At 51.0% G+C, this 26,575-nt stretch overlaps 1 protein-coding gene across 3 annotated transcripts in view; it reads left to right on the top strand.

Annotated features, from left to right (window-relative positions):
* The window catches only part of LOC119965041 (serine/threonine-protein kinase 32A-like), a 416,342-nt gene extending 392,429 nt beyond the window's left edge, over window positions 1-23,913 (top strand). For 2 of the 3 annotated variants that reach the window (XM_038795261.1, XM_038795260.1), the window contains exon 12: window positions 23,488-23,913. In XM_038795261.1, the coding sequence (XP_038651189.1) occupies window positions 23,488-23,611 (124 nt within the window). In that variant the 3' untranslated portion in view covers window positions 23,612-23,913. The remainder of the gene's footprint in view (window positions 1-23,487) is intronic. The other variant, XM_038795262.1, reaches the window with a different exon arrangement.
* The last annotated feature ends 2,662 nt before the right edge of the window (window positions 23,914-26,575 follow it).

The raw sequence follows: 26,575 nt of genomic DNA, 5'->3' as shown, positions 1-26,575 counted from the left end.
TCAGGAAAAGAGAGGCAGCCAGGGAGATAGGTAAAGTAAAGGGTAGAGACGGTAATACAGTCCTGGACCCAGCGTGGGTGAACGAGGTGTTTAAGGACTTTTATAGTAAATTATATGAGTCGGAGCCCCCAGTTGGGGTGGAGGGGATGAGGCAGTTTCTGGATCAGTTGAGGTTCCGGAGGGTGGAGGAGGATCTGGTGGAAGGGCTGGGAACCCCAATTAAGATTGAGGAAATAATCAAGGGCTGGAGGGCATGCAGTCATGCAAAGCCCCAGAGCCTGACAGCTACCCGGTGGATTTCTATAAGATGTTTTCAGAGATATTGAGCCCAGTGCTGGTGAGGACATTTAATGAAGCAAGCAAGAAGGGAGTCCTCTCCCCCCCCCCCCCCCCCCAACAATGTCGCAGGCCTCGATTTCATTGATCCTGAAACGGGAGAAGGATCCGGAGCAATGCGGGTCATACAGGCCGATTTCTCGACTGAATGTGGATGCCAAACTACTGGCTAAGATACTGGCCACAAGGATAGAGGACAGTGACCCGGGGGTGATAGGGGAAGACCAGATGGGATTTGTAAAGGGCAGGCAACTCAAGGCCAATGTCCGAAGACTTTTGAATGTTATTATGATGCCCTCAGAAGGAGAGGAGGTGGAGGTGGAGTGGAATCACCTGTGGGAGGCGCTGGGAAGGTTGTGTTTGGTGAGGGCTTTATTGACTGGGTGCAGTTGCTCTATCAGGCACCAGTAGCGAGTGTGTGTACAAACCGGCTGCGGTCAGGGTATTTTAAACTACACCGAAGGACGAGGCCCCCTCTCCCCGTTATTTGTTGCTCTGGCTATAGAATCATTGGCCATGGCGTTAAGAGCCTCTAGGAACTGGAAAGGGCTGGTTCATGGGGTTGGGGGGGGGGGGGGGGGGGGGGGGGGTGGGGGTGGAGCACCGGGTCTCACTCTACGCTGATGACCTGCTCTTGTACATTTCGGACCCGTTGGAGGGGATGGTGGAAGTAATGCGAATCTTGGGGGAAATTGGCAATTTATCGGGGTACAAATTGAACATGGGGAAAAGCGAGATGTTTGCAATCCAGGCAAGAGGGCAGGAAAAGAGACTGGGAGAGTTGCCGCTTAGAATAGTAGGGAAGTGAAGTGTTGTCTAGTGTAGACTTGAGAGATGAACAGACACTTCCAACACTGATGAAGGTTCAACTCAATTTTATTAACTACTTCTAACTAACTAACACACGATGACTGTGGGTCTAAATGATGCTAACTTAAACTAGAGACATAAGCCTTGTCCGAACCAGTTGATTCTCTCAGCACGTGGTGTGAGTCTGTGCTGGGCTGGATGAGTTCTTGCCACACTGAGAGGCAGCACCCAGAATGAGCGGGAACCGTGGTGCCCTCTGCCTTTATAGTGTGTGTATTCTAACTGGTGATTGGCTGCGGTGTTTGTACATGTTGATTGATCCCTGTGTGTGTCCATCAGTGAGTGTCTGCACCATGATATACTGGTGTATATCATGACAGGAAGAGCTTTCGACATCTGGGAATCCAGGTGGCCCGGGAATGGGAGGCACTGCACAAGTTAAACCTATCCCGGTTGGTAGAACAAATGGAAGAGGACTTTAAGAGATGGGACATGCTCCCGCTAGCACTGGGGGGAGGGTACAGACCATGAAAATGACGGTCCTCCTCAGATTTCTGTTTGGCTTTCAGTACCTCCCCATCTTCATCCCTAAGGCCTTTTTCAAGCGGGTGAATAAGATTATTTCGGACTTTGTGTGGGCAGGTAAAACCCCGGGAGTGAAGAAATTGTTGCTGGGGGGAGGGTGGGTTGGCGCTGCCAAACTTCTGCAACTACTACTGGGCGGCGAATATAGCGATGATTAGGAAGTGGGTAGTGGGAGAGGGGTCAGCATGGGTGCAGATGGAGGCAGCATCATGTAAAGACACCAGTTTGGGAGCATTGGTAACGACACCTCTGCCGTTCTCGCCGGCTCGATACTCCACAAGTCCGGTGGTGGTGGCAGCTCTGAGAATCTGGGGGCGGTGGAGGAGATATAAGAGAGTGGAGGGAGCATCGACGTGGACCCCGATTTATAATAACCACAGGTTTGTACCGGGTAGGCTAGATGGCGGGTTCTGAAGTTGGCAGAGAGCAGGAATTAGAAGGATGGGGGATCTATTTATAGACGGGAGCTTTCCCAGCTTGAAAGCCTTGGAGGATAAATTTGAATTGCCAGCAGGGAATGGTTTTAGGTATTTGCAGGTGTGAGACTTCCTGAGAAAACAGGTGCCGGCCTTTCCGCTGCTGCAGCCATGGGGGATAGAGGATAGAGTAGTTTCCAGTACCTGGGTAGGAGAGGGGAAGGTTTCAGATATTTACCAGGAGCTTTCAGAGGCAGAGGAAACCCCGGCGGAGGAGTTTAAGGCAAGTGGGAGGACGAGCTAGGAGGAAAGATAGGGGCGGGTCTATTTTTGTTGTATGGTTGAGGTGTGTGAATATTGGGCTGAGGGGAGAAATGTTTATTTTACCATGTTGATGTCATTGTTTATGTTACTGTTATAAAAATTTTCAAATACCTCAAAAAAAAAGAAAATAATTTTGCACAGTGAAGGGCTTGCATTTTCGTGGTCATGAAGCGACCTTAGTAACAATATGGTGGGTTGAGGGTGTGGGTTTGTGTCGTTGGCCTGAGACTCTAGTTTGATGCAGTATTGTCTATGGGCGTGCCTGATGACTTTCCATACCTTGTACCTGGATTTCTTATGTAGGTCAGGGTCATCAGACTTGAAAGCCTCCATCCGGGACTTCAGCAGGCAGTGAACCCTTTGGTTGAGCCAGAGTTTCCGATTGGGGAATACCCATATTGTCTTCTTTGGTACACAGTCCTCGACACACTTACTGATGAAGTCTGTGATGGTGGTTGCGTACTCGTTCGGTTTATCTGCCTTGAATATGGACCAGTCCACAGACTCCAAGCAATCGCAGAGTGTGTCCTCTGATGCCTCGGACCAGCACTGCACGGTTTTCTTGACTGGTTTAGCACGCTTGAGTTGCTGTTTGCAAGTAGGAGTATTGACTTGTGGTCGGATTTGCCAAAGTGTGGTCGGGGAATGGAGCGGTAGACACCCTTGATGCTCGTGTCACAGTGGACCAGGGTGTTTGCACCTCTGGTGGGACAGGAGGTATGTTGATGGAGTTTGGGTAGAACCTGCCTGAGGTTGGCCTGGCTGAAGTCTCCAGCCACCAATGTCAGGGTTTCAGGATGATTTGTTTCTTAGTTGTTGACGGTGGAGTGTAGTTCGTCTAGTATTTTCTTCAATTCCGCCTGGGGTGGGATGTAGACTGATGTGATGAGTACACAGGTGAATTCACATGGAAGGTAGAAGGGGGGGCACTTCACAGTCAGGTATTCTATGCCTGGGGTGCAGTGGCACGCTAGGGCCACCACATCCGAGCATCAGGAGGTGTTGATGAGGAGGCAAACACCCCGCCTTTCGACTTGCCTGAGGCCATCGTGCGGTCCATCCGGTGGGTTGAGAAGCCTTCGGGTTGGATGGCCCAGTCTGGTGTGGCTGGATTAAGTCATGTCTCGGTGAGGCAGAGCACACAGCAGTTCCCCACTTCCCTCTGGGAGGTAAGTCTAGCGTTGAGGTCATCCAGCTTGTTCTCAAACGCTTCGACGTTCACCAGGAGTATGCTGGGGAGAGGGGTCTTGAAGCCACGTAATTCAAGTCTCAGCTTCAGACCGGCGTGCTTTCCCAGCTTCCTGGGTCGGTGGCTGCCCTTAGATGGGAGAACTGGATTTCCATAAGGTAGGTGGTCACGTTCGATGGGGTGGTGGATGATGGTGGTGGTGGCAGGTTCACTGGAGGGGGTTGTACGCAGGTTGGTCTGGTATCGTGGGGCAGCGAGGTTGGGTTCATCTTCCGGTGTGGTCAAGTGAGTACCTGTTGCTTCAGGGTTGGCTCAAGCATTCCTGCTTCGCTGGCGAGGCCTCGCGCCCTGCAGTCTAGTCACGCCGGGATTGGCCTTGGTGATGGCGGTACTTCAGGGTGATGGACAGGCTGAAAACAACATGGTAGGGTCAGGTCACATGGTCGGAGACTGGAAGGAGCAGTCACGTGGTCGGACTCCGACGTGGGCCTAGTCAGACCTACACTTGGGAAAGGATGCAGCAGTTAACCTAGAGCAGGTAAGTCATGGAGTTTTTGGTGGGTCCTTGGGTTGTGGCTGGGCGGGTAGGCCCCGGTCCTTGGTCCATTGCGGGGCGGGCCGCCGTTGGCAGGGTAGGCCGTTCCTTCGGTTGTTGCGGGGCGAGCTGTCGCTGGGCAGGTAGGCCCAGTCCTGGGGCCATTGTGGGCAGGCTGTCGCTGGGTGGGTAGGCCCTGGTCCTTGGGTTGTTGTGGGCGGGCCATCGCTGGGTGGGTAGGCCCTGGTCCTTGGGTTGTTGTGGGCGGGCCATCGCTGGGTGGGTAGGCCCTGGTCCTTGGGTTGTTGTGGGCGGGCCATCGCTGGGTGGGTAGGCCCTGGTCCTTGGGTTGTTGTGGGCGGGCCATCGCTGGGTGGGTCGACCCTGGTCCTTGGGTTGTTGTGGGCGGGCCATCGCTGGGTGGGTCGACCCTGGTCCTTGGGTTGTTGTGGGCGGGCCATCGCTGGGTGGGTAGGCCCTGGTCCTTGGGTTGTTGTGGGCGGGCCATCGCTGGGTGGGTAGGCCCTGGTCCTTGGGTTGTTGTGGGCGGGCCATCGCTGGGTGGGTCGACCCTGGTCCTTGGGTTGTTGTGGGCGGGCCATCGCTGGGTGGGTAGGCCCTGGTCCTTGGGTTGTTGTGGGCGGGCCATCGCTGGGTGGGTAGGCCCTGGTCCTTGGGTTGTTGTGGGCGGGCCATCGCTGGGTGGGTAGGCCCTGGTCCTTGGGTTGTTGTGGGCGGGCCATCGCTGGGTGGGTAGGCTCTGGTCCTTGGGTTGTTGCAGGGCAGGCAGTCGCTGGGCGGGGAAGCCCCAGTCCTTGTGCCATTGCGGGTTAGGTGATCGCTGGGCTGGTAGGCCCCTGTCCTTGGGCCATTGCGGAGCGGGAGATCACTGGGCGGGTAGGCCCTGGTCCTCGGGTCGTCGCTGGGCGGGCGATCACTGACCGGCTAGGCCTCGGTCCTTGGACTGTTGCTGGCCAGGCTGGCCTCGGTCCTCGGGCGGTTGCTGACCGGGTAGGTCTCAGTCCTCGGGCGGTTGCTGACCGGGTAGGTCTCGGTCCTCGGGCGGTTGCTGGCCGGGTAGGTCTCGGTCCTCAGGCGGTTGCTGGCCGGGTAGGTCTCGGTCCTCAGGCGGTTGCTGGCCGGGTAGGTCTCGGTCCTCGGGCCGTCACTAGCCAGGTCTCAGTCCTCGGGCGGTTGCTGGCCGGGTAGGTCTCGGTCCTCGGGCCGTCACTAGCCAGGTCTCAGTCCTCGGGCGGTTGCTGGCCGGGTAGGTCTCAGTCCTCAGGCCGTCACTGGCCGGGTAGGTCTCGGTCCTCGGGCTGTCGCTGACCGGGTAGGTCTCAGTCCTCGGGCCGTCACTGGCTGGGTAGGTCTCGGTCCTCGGGCCGTCACTGGCCGGGTAGGTCTCGGTCCTCGGGCGGTTGCTGGCTGGGTAGGTCTCAGTCCTCGGGTCGGCGCTGACCGGGTAGGTCTCCGTCCTCGGGCCGTCGCTGGCCGGGTACGTCTCGGTCCGGCGGCGCGTGTAGGATACGGATGGAGTCGTGCCGGGTCATGCGAGGTTCGGAGGATCCTCAAACCTGTAAGAAAACATAGAAGAACGTTATTAGTAATTATACATGAAGTGGAAAAGTGTTTTAGTAGGTCAGAACGGTGATAAGAGATAAAAGAAAGGGGTCTGGTTGAGAGAGCTCGCAGAGAGTCGCTATGCTCCGGCGCCATGTTGAATTGCAGTGTGAATTTAAGTGAGTATTCCATCCCACATGCAGGGTTACCTAAACTCAGACTCATAAATCTGTCATTACCTGCTGTAACCCTTTCTAAACAGTGGGGCTACTGTGAACAAAAAACAAAGAAAAGTACAGCACAGGAACAGGCCCTTCGGCTTTCTAAAGAACAAAGAAAAACTGCTGTTTACTTAGTTGGCTGCCCACAGAGTTGGCTGCCTGTATATCATTTGGCACAGGCAATTAAGTATACTCAACATTATTGAGAGCCTGCCTTAAGTCTCCTCATATTTGTTAATGAGGATGAGCACTTGTGTGTGGTGGTATGAATGTGAGCACTGCCATTGGTACAGAGCATGGGTTTCCCATTTACTCTGGCTGGTCATGTGCCTCTCGTCCGATTGGCTGAGACTAGTCATGTGACTGCTCACCAATTGGTCGAGAGGCAAGTAGACCCCACCTCCGAGGCGGAGTATAAGTACCCAGAGTTCCCGGCGGTCGGCTTTTCTCTGTAGTCGACCACGGGGCTAACAACTAGCTGATTAAAGCCACAGTTTGGATCTTAATCGTGTCTCGAGTCCAATTGATAGTACATCATTGTGCCCAAAGGCTTCAGTTCGCTACCCTCCTTGTGCCCCTGGCTGTGCTTCCTTTTCCTCTCCCACTCAATAATGTCTCAGCGAGTAACAAAGTTGGGGAAGAGGCAACATACCACAGTTATTTTAAGACCTTTTTCAGTCTGTATTGCAGCCATCAGAAACCTTAACATCAATGCCTCCTTGATCTGTTCCAGTTGGGCACTCCCTGCGTGCTGATTATTCCCATCTTAAAATCTTCTTTTTAGCCATTGTACAGTGGAACATCAGGCAGGAAGAATCTTCGACCCCAAGGATCACTGACTGCTGTAAAACACAGATAATCAGGACTGCTGTCAGAATAGTGAGCATTCACGTGCATGATTCACATGCACAGTAATGGATTGACACCTATTCTGACCATGTGCGAGGGCAGTATTTTGGAGTCAGAGTACAGATGCACGGCATTCCACTTGGTGAAAAACCAGATCATGGTTATCGTACAGTTCTGTCTCACGGTGTTGGCTGGTCTGCGTGAAATTTGTGAAAGACTAAAATACCGGTTGCCCGCTTGTGACCCTGTGTACCTCACTGAAGCTGGCCCCAGCAGACTGCCTGTACCTGTCGCTGTCTCCCTTGTGAATTGTGCCATCTTGAGACAGATTGCTTCTAATTGATGATGGTAAATCTGGATGAACAGGTGGTGCATACAGCTGACTATGGCATGATCATCCTACAATGTAAACACATCATTTTCTCATGCCTGAATGGATCTTTGTTCGATAAGGGAATTACGTCAGGTGTGTGCTGAAGGCTATTCAAGAAGAAAAATTAGGAAACATTTATTTCACACAAAGGGTAGTAGAATTCTGGAACTTTCTGTCCCCAAAAGCCAAAGATACCGGGAGCAGGAAGGTGGGAGTGGACCGGTGGGGAGAGGGAGGGAGTCAATTGAAGTTTTCCGGACTGAGATTGGTAGATAGTTAGGTAAGCTTATCGAGGAACATTAAATGGGGTTGAAGTACAGATCACCCACAATCTGATTGAATAGCGAAACCATAAAATTCCTCCTATGCAGAAGGAGGCCATTCGGTCCGTCGAGTGTGCACCGACCCTCTGAAAGAGCACCCTACCAAGGACCCTACCGTATCCCATAATCCCATAACCCCACTGAGCCTGCACATCTTTGGAAGCTAAGGGGCAATTTAGCATGGCCAATCCACCTAACCTGCACATCTTTGGACTATTCCCATGTTCCAAGGGATATAAGAACTAGGAGCAGGAGTAGGCCATCTGGCCCCTTGAGCCTGCTCCGCCGTTCAATGAGATCATGGCTGATCTTTTGTGGACTCAGCTCCACTTTCGCGCCCGAACACCATAGCCCTTTATTCCTTTATTCTTCAAAAACCTATCTAGCTTTATCTTGAAATATGGAGCAACGGTATGCAAATGGAGTTGAAGTACAGATGGGCTGATATCTAATTGTACCTAAAATAATAATAGAAAATGCTTGGGATAATCAACAGGTCAGGAAACATCTGTGAAGAGCGAGAAAGAGTTACCATTTCAGGTCGTTGAACTTTCATTTCAACCTGAAACGTTAACTCTGTTTCCTCTCCACAGATGCCTGAGTTGCTGAGTATTTCCAGCATTTTCTGTTTTCATTTCAGATTTTCAGCCTTCGAAGCTTTTGTCTAATTGTACCTCCTCAGATCGCCCTCCCTCTTTGTTCACGTCCACACTAGTTAATAGTCTATTGAGTGGAGAAGCTGTAGTCAGAATCTGTTCACTGCGTATCACTTGGCAGACATTTATCGATAGGAGGTCATTTCTAATAGAAAAATAACATGTAGCATTGCAATGGTGGAAAAGATGTGGAAACAGTCAAAGTCAGTCTACAAAAAGATTTTCAGAACCTAAACACCATTTCCTTTTTAAGACCACAAACCCCCCAAATGCTAAAGGGACCTTCCAGCTATTTTCATAGAATGATACAGTGCAGGGGACCATTTTGCCCCTTGTGACTGTGCCAGCTCTTTGAAATAGCTTCCCAGTTAGTCCCATTCTCATTTTTCAGGAGTAATGAGAGAAAGCAGCATGTTTCTGCTGCTGTATGCCATGGATAAGCAGCACTGGAATATGCTCAGGCCTTAACAAAAGGACGCTTGCCTTTGCTCTCTGATCACTCTGTCACTGCCTCAGAAGCTTTTGCTATGCTCAGTGCTTAGGACAGTCACCAGATTGAAATCCTGTGGACTCAGCAGAGTGGAGACAGCTTTCCATGACCTCTTTTGGTGACTTTTCAAATCCATCTCCCCACCTGTTCAAACAGGATTCTTTCTCTCTCTCTCTCTGAGCTCCGCCCAGCCCCTCGAACAAAGGTTTTCTTCCAGGGTATCCAGACTTGAATCCACCATCGTTACTTGGCTGTTTGATTTCCCACTTCCATTTATACAAAAGAACAGAGCCATGCTATTGATATGCAACTAACCTCCCATTTACGCACAAAATAGGCCATCAGACTCTGTAATGGGCTAAAGCTGGTCAAACAAGACTGTCCCAAAGGACAATAGATCTTGAGTGAATCACCCTGGCTGACGGGGGCATCTTGTGTATTCCCACCAACAAGTTCAAGTCTGAATGAGCCAATGCAACTCAGGCCAGGTGTGGGCAAATCCCTCTGGCTCCGTGCCAGTAGTTTTTCCCTCAGTCTATTTAACCCTACCTTGCCTATGACATCTTCTATCCCATTTCTGGACCAATTTCCTAATATCTCCCTCTTGTAACACTATTCTGCCATGTCGTGCACAATGTATTACTCTTCTGCCGGAGCTGCTGGGGTAACTACTTGTTCATTAAAGCCTTCAATTGGACTACAATCTCACTTCAGTAGTGATTGATCGTACATCAATTTAATGAACAAAATTGAAGAATGGCTGCTCTCCGCATCAAGCCAGAGTGTCTACAAATCAACCCCCACGCGGCAAATGCAGCAGCAACTTTTAAACATTGGCTGACATGTTTCAACGGGTACATCAGGACGGCCCCGACTACCCCCACGGAGGAACAGAAAATGCAAGTCCTCCACTCAAGGGTGAGCCCAGAAATCTACACGCTTATCGAAGACGCGGATGGTTTCGAGGACGCAATGACTTTGTCAAAAGAGCACTACGTCAGCACTGTGAATCAGGTATACGCTCGGCATCTTTTAGCTACCAGACGGCAGATCCCAGGGGAATCACTGGACAATTTTGACCGCGCATTGTTAGTGTTAGGTAGAAACTGTAACTGTCCATAAGTCTCAGCCAATGACCACACCGAACTCTTAATACAGGATGCTTTTGTTGCGGGCATGCTGTCTGTGGTGATATGACTAGGAGGTTTACGGTACCTATCTGCCATTGGTGCAGAACACTCGCTGCCCATTGGCTCAGGCCGGTCATGTGCCTCTCGGCTGGTTGGTTGAGACTAGTCATGTGACTGCTCACCGATTGGTCGGGAGGCAAGTAGTCCCGCCTACGAGGCGGGGTATAAGAACCCGTAGGACGCGGCAGTCGGCCTTTCTCTGTAAGTCAACTGCCGGGCACACAACTAGTCGATTAAAGCCTAATTTTTGGATCTTCATCTCGACTCGTGTCCAATTGATGGTACATCACTGTCCTCTAAAATCCGCCAGCGACTGCTGGAAAATGACACGCTAGGGCTTAAAGAGGCACGGAAACTTGCGCACTCCCTAGATGTAGCCTCCCGCAACGCCCAGGCCTACGTGCCCGACCGCGCGGGACCCGCATGGACAGGGTGGACCCCACCTGCGGCCGATTCCAAAGCACCCCTAAACTCCCCACAAGCTTGTGCTGTGCGGCAGCCAGGAAACCCCGGGTGGGGGGGGGGGGCAAAACAAACACCACCAGCAACGCTGCCCGGCCCGATCCACAATCTGCAAGGGCTGTGGGAAGAAGGAGCACCTCGTGGCAGTACGCCAGGCCCTGTCGGCCGCCGCTGTCTCCACAGGCGAACCGGGCGCACTGCCATTCCTCTCCTCACAGGCCATGTGCGATTCATGGGGGCAGCCATCTTGGATGACGTCTCAGGCCCCCAACTCAGCTGGCCATGTATCGCCTGATGAGATCTCCCAACCAGCCATGTGCGATTCATGGGGGCAGCCATCTTGGATTACGTCTCAGGACCCTGACTCGGGTGGCCTTGTACTGCCCGACGAGATCTCTCAGCTTCTGCCACAACTTGCCTCAGTGACACTGGACCAGTCTCGGCCCCGAACGCTTTCAACCGCTACGACGTCAGTACTCATCAACGGGCACAAGACATCCTGCTTGATCGACTCTGGGAGCACGGAGAGCTTCATCCATCCCAATACGGTAAGACACTGCTCCCTCGCTGTACACTCAATTAAACAAAAGATCTCCCTGGCCTCTGGGTCCCACTCTGTGGAGATCTGGGGTACTGCATAGCCCGCCTCACGGTCCAGGGCGTGGAGTTCAATAACTTCTGACTCTACGTCCTCCCCCATCTCTGCGCTGCCACACTCCTGGGACTCGACTTCCAGTGTAACCTGCAAAGTTTAACGTTCAAATTCGGCGGCCCCGTACCCCTCCTCACTGTCTGCGGCCTCGCGACCCTCTAGGTCGACCCACCTTCCCTGTTTGCAAACCTTACCCCCGATTGCAAACCCGTCGCCACCAGGAGCAGACGGTACAGTGCCCAGGACCGGACCTTCATTAGGTCGGAAGTCCAACGGTTACTACAGGAAGGCATTATTGAGGCCAGCAACAGCCCCTGGAGAGCTCAAGTGGTGGTTGTAAAGACCGGGGTGAAACGTAGGATGGTCATAGACTACAGTCAGACCATCAACAGGTATGCGCAACTCGACGCGTACCCTCTCCCCCGCATATCTGAAATGGTCAACCAGATAGCGCAATACAAGGTTTTCTCCACAGTAGACCTTAAATCAGCCTACCACCAGCTCCCCATTCGCCCGGACGACCGCAAGTACACTGCATTCGAAGCAGATGGGTGGCTCTACCACTTTCGAAGGGTTCCCTTTGGAGTCACAAATGGGGTCTCGGTCTTCCAACGGGAGATGGACCGAATGGTTGACCGGTACGGTCTGCGGGCCACGTTCCCGTACCTAGATAATGTCACCATCTGTGGCCACGACCAGCAGGACCACGACACCAACCTCCGCAAATTCCTCCATACCGCAGAAATCCTTAACTTAACCTATAACAAGGACAAATGTGTGTTTAGCACCGATCGCCTAGCCAGCCTCGGCTACGTAGTGCATGATGGAGTCATAGGCCCTGATCCCGAACGCATGCGCCCCCTCATGGAGTTTCCCCTCCCCCACTGCCCCAAGGCCCTGAAACGTTGTCTGGGCTGCTTTTCCTATTACGTCCAGTGGGTCCCCAATTATGCGGACAAGGCCCGCCCACTAATCCAGTCCACGGTTTTTCCCCTATTGGCAGAGGCTCGCCAGGCTTTCAGTCGCATCAAAGCAGATATCACCAGGGCGACCATCCCCTGTCCCGACATGACAGCTGCCACCGTCATTAAAGCCCTCCACAACATCTTTACCCTGTTCGGTTTCCCCGCCTACATCCATAGCGATAGGGGGTCCACCTTCATGAGTGACGGGCTGCGTCAATTCCTGCTCAGCAAGGGCATTGCCTCCAGCAGGACGACCAGTTACAACCCCCGGGAAACGGGCAGGTAGAGAGGGAGAATGGCTGGCCCTTCGATCCAAGAATCTCCCAGTGTCCCGATGGCAGGAGGTCCTCCCCAATGCACTTCACTCCGATCACTACTGTGCACTACAACCAACGAAACACCTCATGAACGTCTCCTTGCCTTTCCTAGGAAGTCTTCCTTGGGGACCTTGCTCCCAACATGGCTGGCAGCCCCTGGACCCATCCAACTCCACAAACACGTATGGGCCCACAAGTCGGACCCACTGGTCGAGAGAGTACATCTCCTCCATGCTAACCCCCAGTACGCCTATGTGGCGCTCCCCGACGACCGACAAGACACGGTCTCCCTCCGGGACCTGGCCCCCGCTGGATCCCCACCCCCACCCCCCACCAACCCCAACCATTTTTTCACCGGCGCATGCCGCCGCAGCCCCCTTCCCAGGAGGATCCGGCCTCCCACTGGCCACATCCGGATGCGAAGAAGCTGAAGACGACACGCTCCCAGAGACATGGATGCCCGAGCCGACGCCAGCATCACTGCCGGGACTGCGACGATGGCAGAGGACGACCAGGGTCCCCGACCGACTGATAGTTACATTATAGAATGAACTTGTAAATAATTGTCTGTAAATATGTGTATTGCACCTGCAATTTAAAAACTTCCTACGAAAGGAGACAAGGACATACCCACAACCACCACGACAGACACTACAGGAAGAGTTACTAGACGCAAGCATATTAGATAAAGGAAACTGTAGCGACTGACTGGTAGAAGGGGCCGACACTGTACTGGACGCAACAAGAAGGAAGTGGGAGGAGGACCTGGGAATCAAAATAGGGTGGGGACTCTGGAGCGAAGCACTGCATAGGGTCAACTCCACCTCCACGTGTGCAACGCTCAGCCTGATGCAACTAAAAGTGGTACATAGACCCACTTAACAAGAACCGTATGAGTAGGTTCTTCCCAGAGGTGGAGGACAGATGTGAACGCTGCCAAAGAGGCCCGGCCAACCACGCCCACATGTTCTGGTCTTGCCCCAGACTTGTGGAGTACTAGACAGCCTTCTTCGAGGCCATGTCCAAAGTGGTGAGGGTGGAGCCATGCCCGAAAGTGGTGGTCTTCGGGGTTTCAGACCAGCCAGATCTATTCCTGGGGAGGAGGACGCCCTTGCCTTTGCGTCCCTAATTGCCCGCCGTAGAATCCTGTTTGGCTGGCGGTCAGCAGCACCGCCCAGAGCTGCAGACTGGCTGTCCAACCTCTCGGAATCTCTCCAAATGGAGAAAATCAAATTCGCCATCCGAGGGTCAGACGACGGATTCCACAGAACGTGGGAGCCGTTCACCCAATTGTTCCGGGACCTGTTCGTGGCCAACAAACAAGCAGAACAGCCAGGTAGCCAAGAAACGGGAAAGTAGCCAAAGCATGAGAGGGAGAGATAGACCGGGAGAGGGGAGGAGGGACAGCTAAATCTAAGAGGAAGGAAAGGCGAACCTCTGGGCTGATGGGGGGGGGGGGGGGAGGGCAGAAGGGGGGGGGGCGGAGGGCAGAAGTGGGGAGGGGGGGGCAGAGGGGAGAGACAGGGAACAATAGAGGAGAGCCAGGAAAGGGATGGGGGGAGGCAGGGAAACGTTAACAAACTTGGCATCCACAGGAACAGAGAAAATGGGGAAGACGGGAGGGCCACAGAAGCGGAAGTGCGCACGAGACGATAACGTCAGTGAACTCCGTCCGGGAGAAGCAAGGGACATCACCACGAACGGATGCCTACATATGTGTGTAAATAACTTTGCCAAGGGTACAGAGCTGCCGCTGTTGAGCGGGGGCACAATACTGTCCGCTGATTTCGGGGGGGAAATTAATACTTCAGCAGCAGCAGTGACCCGGGGGGGGGGGTGAGTACCCCAATGGGAGGGGTAGGGAGGACTGAGACGTGTGGGGTAACGTCTAGTGAATTGCTGATGTATATTCTCTTTATGCACTATGTTAATGTTCACTAATTTGCTGTGTTAGGATTATTACTGTTTAATATGGAAAATTTTGCAAAACCTTACTTTAAAAAAAAACAGCAGCAGCAACCCGGGGGGGGGGGGCGATTTATTTTCCTTTTTGTAAGGGGCGCATGCTCTATCCTGTTTCAAATTGGGTGTTAATCTTCTAAACTGTTTATCGTTTAGAGGGTTAAGTTGTTTTGTTCTGTTGGCATGTTGCCCTTCTTTCTTTGTATTATTTTCCTTTTTGGAGGGTTTTGTAAACTTATTGAAAAACTTTGAATAAATACATTAAAAATAAAAAAATGTGTATTGCATGTAAAGGCACCGAAGGGGACCGCTATAACCTCTACCACTGTAAAAGCAAGGCCACCACCCCCGCCGGACTCTTTTTTAAACAGGGGGTGAATGTGGTAGGCTATATTAGGGGTATCGCGGTACCTAGGTGCGATGTACCTTATACTGTAGTATGAGTCGTAGAACCTGCCTGCTGGTTCCGCCCAGCAGGCGGAGCATAAGAGTCTGTGTTTCACCCACAGCAGTCATTCTGTACCGGAGCTGCTGGGGTAACTACTTGTTCATTAAAGCCTTCAATTGGATTACAATCTCGCTTCAGTAGTGACTGATCGTGCATCACAGCGGAGGAAGTGGAATCTTGTATTAAAGCTCAAGGACTTGTACAGAACTGAGTGGGTTTGAGAGGGACCTTGCTGGTGGTGGTACTTGTTTGTATGGGGAAGTTGATGTAAAGATGGGTGTTTTTTCTTATTTGTCCCTTATTCCCCTTCTCTCATTTTCTTTTTTGTACAGAGTTGCTGTTAATTGAAATTGGTGTATTTCGTTTGGGGCTTTTTCTTTTTGTTGTACTTTCTCTTTTTGGTGTGTGATTGTAGTTTGGAGGGAGTATTTGGTTGGAGGGAAGGGGAGGGGTGTTGAGCAGATTCAGGGTTGAGGGAGGGGATGGGGGAGTCCCGGCTCTTGGGTGTGGTGGGCTGGGGTTTGGTTTCTTTCTGCAGTTGTTTATTTGGGTGGTGTGGGCTCTGGCGGGGAGGGGTTACTTCACTAGCAGGCTGAATTTGGCTAGTGAGGGGGGAAAGGGATGGAGGAGAGAGGTGTTGGTTCGAGAGGAAGTGGCTGGGGATTTCTGGGATGGGAAGGTAGAGTTCTGATGGTGACTGGGGGTTATTCTTTGTTCCATCTGATAGGTGGAGCTGGCTGCCATTTTGGGTGGGCTCTGGTTTCAGAAACATGGGCATGGAGGGGAGAACCCCTCGTGGTGGAAATGGCTGACTTGAAGGGGACGGGGGGGTGGAGATGGGGGGGACGAGGGTTGAGAGACCCAATTTTGATTAGTTATATGAAATGTGCGGTGTTTGAGGGACTCAGTGAAGCGGACGAGTTTGGAAGTGTTTGGGGGCCGCTGTGGTGCTTTTGCAGGAGACCCATCTGTGGGTGAGGGACCAAATTAGGTTCTATAAGGGGTGTGTGAGCCAGGTGTTTCACTCGGGCTTGGATAGCAGGGCCCGGGGGAGAGCTGATACTAATTAATAAAGGAGTTGGAATTCAGGTGGGGAAGGTGGGAGCGGACTAGAGTGGTCGGTAAGTCATAGTTACGGGGACGTTGGAAGGTAAGTCGATGGATTTAGCGAGTGTGTACGCTCCAAACTGGGACAATGTAGCATTTATGAAGAGGATGCTGGTGGCTATTCCAGACATGGCTATGCGCCAGTTGATTTTGGGCGGAGGGATGATGGAGATCACACTGTCCGCAGAATTCGGTTTCGAATAAGGACATGGATAAGTAGCAGAAATTAATACATCGAGTGTTTTAATTCAAAGTGGAATAAAACCACTTCAGCAGAAAGGTTTTTTAAAAGTCAGTACCAGATGCAGAAACGTTAGCTGACCCCGAGGATCATTAAGCCATCCCAGACAAATGCTGGGATATGGATTTAATTGACAGCCATAAATTCTTCAAATTACCTTCCTGCAATTATAACCACAAGCTAGAGCACGGGAAGGTATATTAGAAATAGCAATTAGAATAAATTAAACAAACTTCTTTCTGAGACATATAAACTTTGTCACTTAAGATAACATCATTTGGAATAGTGGCTATCTGGACATCCACATATTTAAGAATCTTGACACATTGAAAATGGACAGAAGTTGAAATGTGTCTCAAACTCCTTGTCCAACCATATATCTTAGACACCTGACAAGATCATTAAATCACATTAGTGTTGATAAGCCAGAAACCTGGCCATTTAGCAATAGGAAATTGCCCAGTAGGGGAGATGAGACACAGGAAAAGCCGTACCCTGAATAGGGGTATTTATATATAAAAGACAAGATTAGCAGAATCATTACTCACTCCTGCTAAGAGTGCATCAAAATTCTGATCCTCAGCCTGCTTCACCAAACAAAGGCCATCATGGTTTTTATAAGTATGTTTCTTTTAAACTTATTAAAAATGGTTTAGAAATTGATATGAGATACATTAGGACTTTCCATGTTTAGATCCTTCTCTTGTGGAAGTTAGTTTGTTAGCAGATAACAAAGGACTGTTGATGAACCATCAATCGAACGCGAGACGAGTTGCTGTACAAAAGTTAGGCTTTAATAAGCTAGAAGTTAGCCCTGCGGTCGACTACAGTAAATGGACGACCGCCGGGCGTTCTGGGTATTTATACCTCGCTCTGGAGGCGGGGTTAACTCAGCCTCTCGACCAATCGGAGAGTCGTCACATGACTGGTCTCAACCAATCGGTCGAGAGGCACATGACTGACCAGGGCCAATGGTAAGCCAGTGTTCTGCACCAATGGCAGACAGCTATGCAAATCATACCACCACAACTGTTAATTGATTTATATTTTTAATTCTGCAATTCTGTCTGTATTAATTGAGAATATCTTATAAAAAATACTATTCAAAATTAAATGTGCAGTCTTACTCTCAATAAGTTTTACATCCAAGACTCATTTAGGAAGTCTTAAATGACAAGGATCCACGACCGACAGAGGTAGGATATTTAGTCATGAGTGACATTTTCGAACGTCACCCATTAAAAAGTAACTGGTCGATTTGGCTTTGGGCGGGGGAAGAGAGCGGTTGTGGGTGGAGGAGCTCCTGGGGGGGAACAAAGTTGCGTCCCGCTCCTCGCCGAGAACTTGCAGCCAAGCACGCAAACTCACCCATTTCGGCCCACATAGAGGTTGGACATTGACCTACTAGCTTACAAGGCCTTCGACGAAAAGATATCGCGGGCCATAGCAGAGTACACGGAGAACAACCACAGAGGGGAAGTCTCACCCTCCACGTTCTGGGAAGCACTAAGGGCCGTACTAAGAGGGGAAATCTTCACTTTCAAAGCGCGAAGAAATAGGGAGGAAAGGGCGGTAATGCAGCAGCTGGTCGACTCCATACTGGAGGTAGACCGTAAATACTCCCAGGCCCTGACCTTGGAGCTCCTGGCGGTGAGGAAAGAGTTACAAAGGAACTTTGATCTGCTCTCCACCAGGAAAGCAGCGCACCAACTCCTCCAGGCATGTGGGACCCTCTACGAACACGGAGACAAAGCCAGTCGCCTGCTGGCACACCAGCTGAAAAAGCAGGCAGCCACCAGAGAAATTGCACAAATCAGGGATACCAAAGGCATATTAGAAACAGAACCAGAAAAGATCAACAAAACCTTCAAGGCCTTCTACCATGGGCTGTACACCTCAGAGCCCCCAATGGGGAGTCTGGGATGAAACGGTTCCTTGATGGACTGGACATACCAGTCGTGGGGGAGGGCAGAAAACGGGGCCTGGAAGCACCACAGCATTAGCTCCATGCAGGTGGGAAAGGCGCCGGGACCAGACGGGTTCCCGGCGGACTTCTACAAAACATTTGTGACAGCAGTGGCCCCCCGCCTGCGGGAGATGTTCACAGACTTGCTGGCTGAGGGCACACTGCCACCCACACTAGCACAGGTCTCAATCTCGCTGATACCTAAGAAAGACAAAGACCCAACGGAATGTGGGTCATACAGACCCATCTCACTGCTGAATGCAATCCCAAAATTTTGGCCAAGATCCTAGCCAAAAGGCTAGAAGACTGCGTACCAGAGGTGGTCGCAGAGGACCAGACAGGCTTTGTCAAAGGTAGGCAGCTTACCTCGAGCCTCAGGCGTGTGCTGAATGTGATAATTACCCCCTCCGGGGAGAAAACACCAGAGGTGATCATCTCCCTAGACGCAGAAAAGGCCTTCGACAGAGTCGAATGGACATACCTCACAGAGGTACTGGAGCGGTTTGGGCTTGGAACAGGGTTCACCTCCTGGGTAAATCTCGTATACAACGCTCCCATAATGAGTGTACGGACCAACAACACCAACTCCCAATACTTCCAGCTGCACAGGGGCACCAGACAAGGCTGCCCACTATCCCCGCTGCTGTTCGCTCTAGCAATCGAACCATTAGCAATCACGTTCAGAGCAGCAAAAAACTGGAGGGGGAGCCGAAGGGGCGGCATAGAGCACTCTATGCAGATGACCTGCTCCACTACATTTCATACCCCCAAACAGCATGAATGGAATCATTGTGCTCCTGAATGTGTTTGGCACCTTCTCGCAATAGTGATTTTAGATCACACTCCGCACCTGGTAGATGTGGGCTGTGATTCTCCAAAATCGCCGGCGTCAACAGGCCTCTTGGCCCAGTGATTCGGTGGCCCGCAGGGAGCCAGCATGGGCCGGAGTGCTGCACGCATCTCCGGCGCCAATATGCGGCTCTGCACTGCCAGCATGGGTCCGTACATGCTCGTGGTGGCCATTTCCGCTCCGGCACCACGCAACGTGGCGGAGCCACACAGCGGGCCCACGCGGAAGGAGGTAGGCCCCCTCCAGATCGCACACGCCTGCCAATCGGTAGCCCCTGATTCTGGGCCTGGTCGTCGTGCAGGTCCCCCCCCCCCCCCCCACCCCCCAGAATCTGATCCCCCCCCCACCAGAAAAGCCACCGCAGCCATGGGTCCAGGCTCCCGCTGGGTGGTACCAAATTGGAACGACCCTGGCGGAACTCGGTGGAACTCAGCCAGTCGACCGCGGAGAATCGCCGTGGGGGCTGTTTTCAACGGCGCTGTGTCGACCGCACATACAAAGCCCAAAATAATCTTGCTTACCCTCTTAAAAAAGGAACGTGGAATGAAAATGGGAAGGCACTGGAACACAAATAGGAATCTCGGGAGGACCGTCATTTTAACTGTCTGTACTCTCCCAGCTAACGTCAGCACGAGCGCATCCCACCTCTGGAACTCCCCTCGCATCTGATCTACCAGCCGGGACAGGTTCAGCTTGTGTAGTCGACCCAATCTCGCGCCACTTGTATTCCCGGGTACCTGAAACTGTTCCCAACTAACCGGAACGGCAGCTCCCTCAGCCGATCCCCTTGGCCCCTCTCCTGAAGTACAAACATTTCACTTTTCGTCATATTCAATTTGTAGCTATTTAGAGTTCTCCAGATCGGTAGCCCCTGATTCCGGGCCTGGTCGTCGTGCCGACCGCACACGCGCGACTGCCGCCGATTCTCCAATCAAGCGGCGTGGTGGCAATTTCCGGCGTGACCAGCGATTCTCCGACCTGGCGCGGGCTCGGTGAATCCCGGCCATGGTTTTGGTGACGGGGTCGGCTCGACGGCCGGCTTGGAGTTTGGATGTGGGGCTGTCAGCGGATTTAGGACTTTGTGTGAAGATGGCTCTGGTGATGGATGAATATGTGGAGTTTAACAGGAATAGGGAGGTGTAGCCCTCGGTGCTGGAGGTCTGAAGGTAGTGGTGAGAGAGGAGATAATCTCATGTAAGGTGCAGTTGGATAGGGAGGCGAGGGAGGAATGCTAAAGGTTGGTGGATGAGATCTTGGAGGTAGATTCAAGGTACTTGAATGACCTCACTCCGGAGTTTGTGGCCAGTAGAAAGGGGTTGCAGATGCAATTTGATCTATTGTCTTCTGAGAAGACTGTGTCAGCTGCGGCGCTCGAGGGGTGTAATGTATGAATATGGGGAGAAGGCCAGTCATCTTTTGACCGGTCAGTTGAGGTGGCAGGCAGCCTCCTGACCGATTGTTCAGATTCAGGGTTCGGGTGGTGAACTAGTGTCTGTGCCGGATAAAGTTAACGGGGCTTTTGAGACGTTTTACAAGAATCTCTGTCGGTGGGAACTGCCTGGGGCGGAGACAGATATGCGGGAGTTTCAGGACGGACTGGAGTGCCCTCAGCTGGAGGAAGAGGACCAGGAAGGGTTGGAGGAGCCATTGGGGATGGAGGAGGTCCAGACAGTTATTGGCCGAATGCAGACTGCTAAGGCAGCGGGGCCGGATGGATTCCTGGTGGCTTTATTGGTGGAGATGTCTGAGGATTCGGTAGCGCAGGGATCTCAACCAGAGAGAATGATGCAAACGTCCATCTTGCTTCTGCTAAAGAATGTTAAGGACCCGGTAGAGTGTGGGTCGTACTGCCCGATTTCTTTATTAACTGTGGATGCTAAGATCTTGGCTAAGGTCTTAGCCCTGAGGTTGGAGGAGTGTCTCCCTCAGGTTATTGGGTAGTATCAGACAGAGTTTATGAAGGGTCCGTTCATGAAGGCAATTGTCGTCTAGTGTGAGGTGGCGTTTAAATATGGTATTGACCCCAGCAGAAGAGAGAGAGCAGGAGGTTATTTTGGTGTTGGATGCCGAGTAGACTTCTGATAGGGTAGATTGGGGATATTTGTTTGTGTGTTAGAACAGTTTGGGATAGGGTCTTATTTTGTGTCGTGAGATTGGTTATTACACAAGGCACCTAAGGCCAGTGTCCGTACAAATATTGTAAGTTCAGGGTACTTTCAGCTGCACTGGAAATCAAGGTAGGGGTGCCCTATGTATTGGCAATTGGCTTGAATGCATTGGCAATTGAGTCTTTGGCCATTGACCTGAGGGCCTTGGATAAGTGGAAAGGGATAATAAGATGGGGGGGTGGGTTGGTGGAACACAGAGGGCGGGATTCTGTGATCCTGAGACTAAGTATTGACGGCGTCAGAAACGATATTGCGTTTCTCGACGGCATCAACACGGCCTCAGGATCAGCAATTCTGGCCCCTACAGGGGGCCAGCACGGCACTGTAGCGCTTCACGTCAACTGGGCGCCGCGGGATCCATGCGGTGCGCAGTGGCTCCCTTCAACGCGCCGGCCCCGACGCAATGTGGCGCAGGGCTCTGCGGAGAATTGCCGGGCGGCTTGGCGCGATTCGCGACAGTCGTGGGGATTCTCCGGCCTGGCCCCGGGCTGAGAGAATCCCGCCCAGAGTGTCATTGAACGCTGATGACCTTTTGTGCTTGACAGACCCAATCCCGACAGTGAGTGACATCATGGTGCTGCTGAAGCAGTTTGGGGCTTTTTCAGGGTATAAATTGAATTGGGAGAAACGTGAGTTTTATTCAGTCACTCTGTCGGGGAGGGGAGCAAATCTGGAGATGTTACCGTTCCACTTAACGGGTTCTCATTTTAGCTGTCAGTGGGTGCAGGTAGCTCAGGATTGGGCCCAACTTCAGAAGTTGAATTTTATTAGTTTGATGAGCAGGATTAAGACTGATTTACAGAATAAACTCCCTCTGTCCTTGACGGGCAGAATTTAGTCAGTAAAGATGAATGTTTTGCCACGGTTTCTCTTTCTGTTTCAGTGTTTACCAGTTTTTCTGCCAAAATCCTTTTTTGGGGGAGCGGGAAAATTTTTTTTTGTTTTTTATTTGGATGGATTAAGTAGCTGGGATTCAGCAGACGTTCCTTCAGAGGGACCGGCAGTCAGGAGACTTGGCATTGCCAAGCTTGATGTATCATTACTGAGCGGCAAATGCTGAGAAGATGCTGGGCTATTGGGGGGAATCCTAAAGCTGTGTAGGTGCAGATGGAGTCTGGGTTGTGTAGGGGGTCAGTGCTCAGTTTATTAGTGGCAGCCTCATTGCCATTTTCTCCAGGTGGTGGTCTCCATACTGAAGATATGGAGATAGTTTCGGCACCACTTTAAATTGATATCGAAGCTGGTGCCAATCGGTGTGAACGATATGTGTGAGCCGACACGGTTGGATGCTAAGTTTAGGAGATGGGAGGAGAAGGGGGTGGAAGGGATGAGAGACTTGTTTTTGGAGCAGTTTGCAAGCTTGGAGGACTTGTCAGGGAATTTGGGCTTTTGCAGACGGATACTTTTAGGTACCTACGGGTTAGCAATTTTGTGAAAAAGATGTGTCCGACATTCCCGGTGGTGCCTCCACGTTGTTGGAGAGGGTTTTGTCGCTGGGAGGGATAGAAATGGGGAGTATGTCAGCGATTTATGGTTGGATTATGGTGGAAGATGCACTGTCTGTGGAGGGGGTTAAGGCTAAGTGGAAGGAGGAAGACTTGGGGTTGGAGCAGGAGGATGGTGTGTGGTGCGAGGCTCTGCATAGGGTGAATGCAACGTCATCATGTGCGAGGTTAGGGTTGATACAGTTGAAGGTAGTGCAGAAAGCCCATTTGACCGAATCCAGGATGAGCCGGATGTTTGCGGGAGTGGAGGATAAGCGTGAGTGATGTGGGAGGGGTCCGGCTAACCATGTACACATTTTCTGGTCGTGTCCTAAGCTCATGAAGTTCTGGGTCTCCTTCTTTAGCACCATGTTGGCGATTCTGCAAATGGAACTGAAGCCCTGTCTCTTCGGGGCCATATCTGGGGTGTCAGACCTGCTGGAGCTGCAGGCAGGGATGGAGGCTGCCATTCTGGCCTTCGCCTCGCTAATTGGCCAGAGGTGAGTGCTGATGGGATGGAGGTCAGCTTCTCTGCCCAGTGCCTCAGTATGGAGGGGCACCTTATTTTATATCTCGAGAAAGGTAAATACACCGTGAGAGGGGCAATTGAACGGTTCTGTCGGAGATGGCAGACATTTATTCTGCATTTAAAAGAGCTGCTCACCATTACTTGTTTGGAAGGGGAGAAGGGATTTAGAGGAGGGGTGTTGGTGGAGGGGTCTTTCTGTTGGGGTCTTTTTGCACGGGGGCGGTTGTTATTATTTTACTGTTTATGTATGAAATTGAAAAAGTTGAATAAAAATATATTTTTAAAATTCTATTCCTCAGCAGGTTAGCCTGTAAATCGAGTTGTCTTATTTTTGAAGCTATCCACTTGGATAGAGTGACTCTTGTTTGGTTCTTTCGTAACCCTGACCCAGTCGCCGTCTGAAAAGTGAACGTTGCCATCTTGATTCACTTCCTGAGTGGCTACCAGTGCCTCACACTTTTGTTTGTTTCTTTCAGGCATAAGAGAAACACGGATCAAGCACAGCAAAAATGCACAGCGAACATGGAGGAGCATCGGAAAGAAGAGGATGACGGAAAAAACAACAACGTGATAAAGACAAATTACACACAGCCATGTTAAGTTACACTCTGGGAGCATGGTACCTCTGAGACCTACAAAACTAGATAGGAACTACACAGTAGATCTATTCATAGTACTAGTACATGTCAGTCCTACTCATTAAAGAGACATTGTCATAGCTGCTGTCATGGCTGAGTGGATGAATGTAGTGTGGTGCTGAGCAATTAAAAACCTGAAGATCCCGGGTTAAATTCCTTTGAAGGAGAACAAAGAAGAAAGAACAAAGAAAATTACAGCACAGGAACAGGCCCTTCGGCCCTCCCAGCCTGCGCCGATCCAAATCCTTTATCTTAACCTGTTGCCTATTTTCCAAGGTCTACTTCTCTCTGTTCCCCACCCGTTCATATATCTGTCCAGATGCATCTTAAATGATGCTATCGTACCCGCCTCTACCACCTCCGCTGGCAAAGCATTCCAGGCACCCACCACCCTCTGCGTAAAAAACTTTCCACGCACATCTCCCTTAAACTTTCCCCCTCTCACCTTGAAATCGTGACCCCTTGTAATTGACACCCCCACGCTTGGAGAAAGCTTGTTGCTATCCACCCTGCCCATACCTCTCATAATTTTGTAGACCTCAATCAGGTCTCCCCTCAACCTCCCTCTTTCCAACGAAAACAATCCTAATCTACTCAACCTTTCTTCATAGCTAGCACCCTCCATACCAGGCAACATCCTGGTGAACCTCCTCTGTACCCTCTCTAAAGCATCCACATCCTTCTGGTAATGTGGCGACCAGAACTGCACGCAGTATTCCAAATGTGGCCTAACCAAAGTCCGATACAACTGTAACATGACCTGCCGACTCTTGTACTCAATACCCCGTCCGAAGAAGGCAAGCATGCTGTATGCCTTCTTGACCACTTTATCGACCTGCGTTGCCACCTTCAGGTACAATGGACCTGAACTCCCAGATCTCTCTGTACATCAATTTTCCCCAGGACTCTTCCATTGACCATATAGTCTGCTCTTGAGTTAGATCTTCCAAAAATGCATCACCTCTCATTTGCCTGGATTGAACTCCATCTGCCATTTCTCTGCCCAACTCTCCAATCTATCTATATTTTGCTGTATTTTCTGACAGTCTGCTTCGCTATCTGCAACTCCACCAATCTTAGTATCATCAGCAAACTTGCTCACCAGACCACTTATACCTTCGTCCAGATCATTTATGTATATCACAAACAACAGTGGTCCGAGCACGGATCCCTGTGGAACACCACTAGTCACCTTTCTCCATTTTGAGACACTCCCTTCCACCACTACTCTGTCTCCTGTTGCCCAGCCAGTTCTTTATCCGTCTAGCTAGTACACCCTGAACCCCATACGACTTCACTTTTTCCATCAACCTGCCATGGGAAACTTTATCAAATGCTCATCTCAGTTGTGGTAACAGGTGAGGGGGTGCTTCAGTTGGCTTTGGCACCTTGGGGCGAAAGGAGCAGGGCGAACGGGAGGGGTGGAACACAACCACAACCTGTCAATTGGGAAAATACACGAGGGATGATTGTCAGACAAGTTACTGGGTGGGCTGCCAGTATTCCCACAGGCATATCGGAAGGGAGTAAGCTCCTTCAGGAGAATAAGAGGGAAGATTGGGAAGTTTTTATGAAGTGTTTAGTTACTTTTTTTGAAAAGAGAGAGAGAGAGAAGACAAATACTACAGATGCTGGAAATCTGAAAATGCTCAGAAAATGCTGGAAGGACTCAGCAGGAGACAGAAACACCTGTGGAGAGAGGAATAGAGGAACATTTCAGATCGATAAGCTTTAGGGAGTAGCATGATGACTGGCCTATAATCATCTCCCTGTTTCTCACTCCACATGGTGCTGCCAGACCTGCTGACTATTTCCAACATTAACAGTCTTTCTAACAACCCAGAAGACAATGCCCCTTTAACCATGTGCATTAACTAGGTGATAGAACTAACCATGTCATGTAACGTAATGAAGCCATGTTGGCTCAGCACCAGATCAAAATACCAGGTACATTTGTTACAGACTCTGAGCGAGAAGCTGTAAAAAAGGCTGTGATCACATTCCAGAAGTAAAGCCCCTCAGTTGACAATAAAACTCTATCTAGTTGCCCCTCACCTTAACCCATTAAGAGGTTTTTGCCACTGATGGCAACATTCTGGGGTTCAGCTGCACCCTACATTAGACCCACCATTAGTAGCTTTGAATATAAGGCTCGGGAAATTGCAGAACAGTTGGTTTTCTAGACTTCGGATATACACTTGTACCTTGCTGTTTCTGGATGTTAGTGTTACCAAGTAAGAAATATTCAGTTTTAAAACCTGCACAATCTAAAGACTAATGTACTACAAAGCTTTTCGGAACCAATGGAGCACTTTTTTCACTGAAATAAATGATCTAATGAGAGCTTGGTATCTGTCATTATAGGAAAATGTTGCTCGATGAACCTTCCTGTTACACCTCAACTGTCGATGAGGTGCGCACCATCTCCAGTTATACAGATAGGATTTTGCACCTACACGTCCCTGGTGTGCATCTACTGACAGAAGTCAGCAGGACTTACTGTTTTAGCTTTCACCAAACAGTACCTGATGCTGCTACTGCACAAAAAGGAAGTTAGACTCTGGGCAGCATTCTCCCAATTAATCTCCAAGTGTGGTCTCCGGCGGGAAATGAGGCGTGATTCCCGGGAAGTGGTTGAGTGCGAGTCAAATCCACCCACACTTGGAAATTTCTTTGAAGGGGGGTGAGTTTTGACCAGAACTGAGATGGGCAGGAGCCTAAACACGCCAGCAAGCCCGGATTCACAGGTGAGCGACACCCCACTATGGCGGGCACCAGATGACTTGCCGCTTCATGCTCCACCCACTCATGCCCTGCCCAGTTCATGACCCGCACCTTCATGCCCTGCACCCTTTCAGGCCCTGCACCCTTTCAGGCCCCGCCCCTGTTCAGACGTTGCCCCTTAGCAGTGCCCCCTGACACCCAG

This window comes from Scyliorhinus canicula, chromosome 4, assembly GCF_902713615.1.
Source record: "Scyliorhinus canicula chromosome 4, sScyCan1.1, whole genome shotgun sequence".
Taxonomy (NCBI): domain Eukaryota; kingdom Metazoa; phylum Chordata; class Chondrichthyes; order Carcharhiniformes; family Scyliorhinidae; genus Scyliorhinus; species Scyliorhinus canicula.
This window is presented reverse-complemented; position numbering and strand designations above follow the sequence as displayed.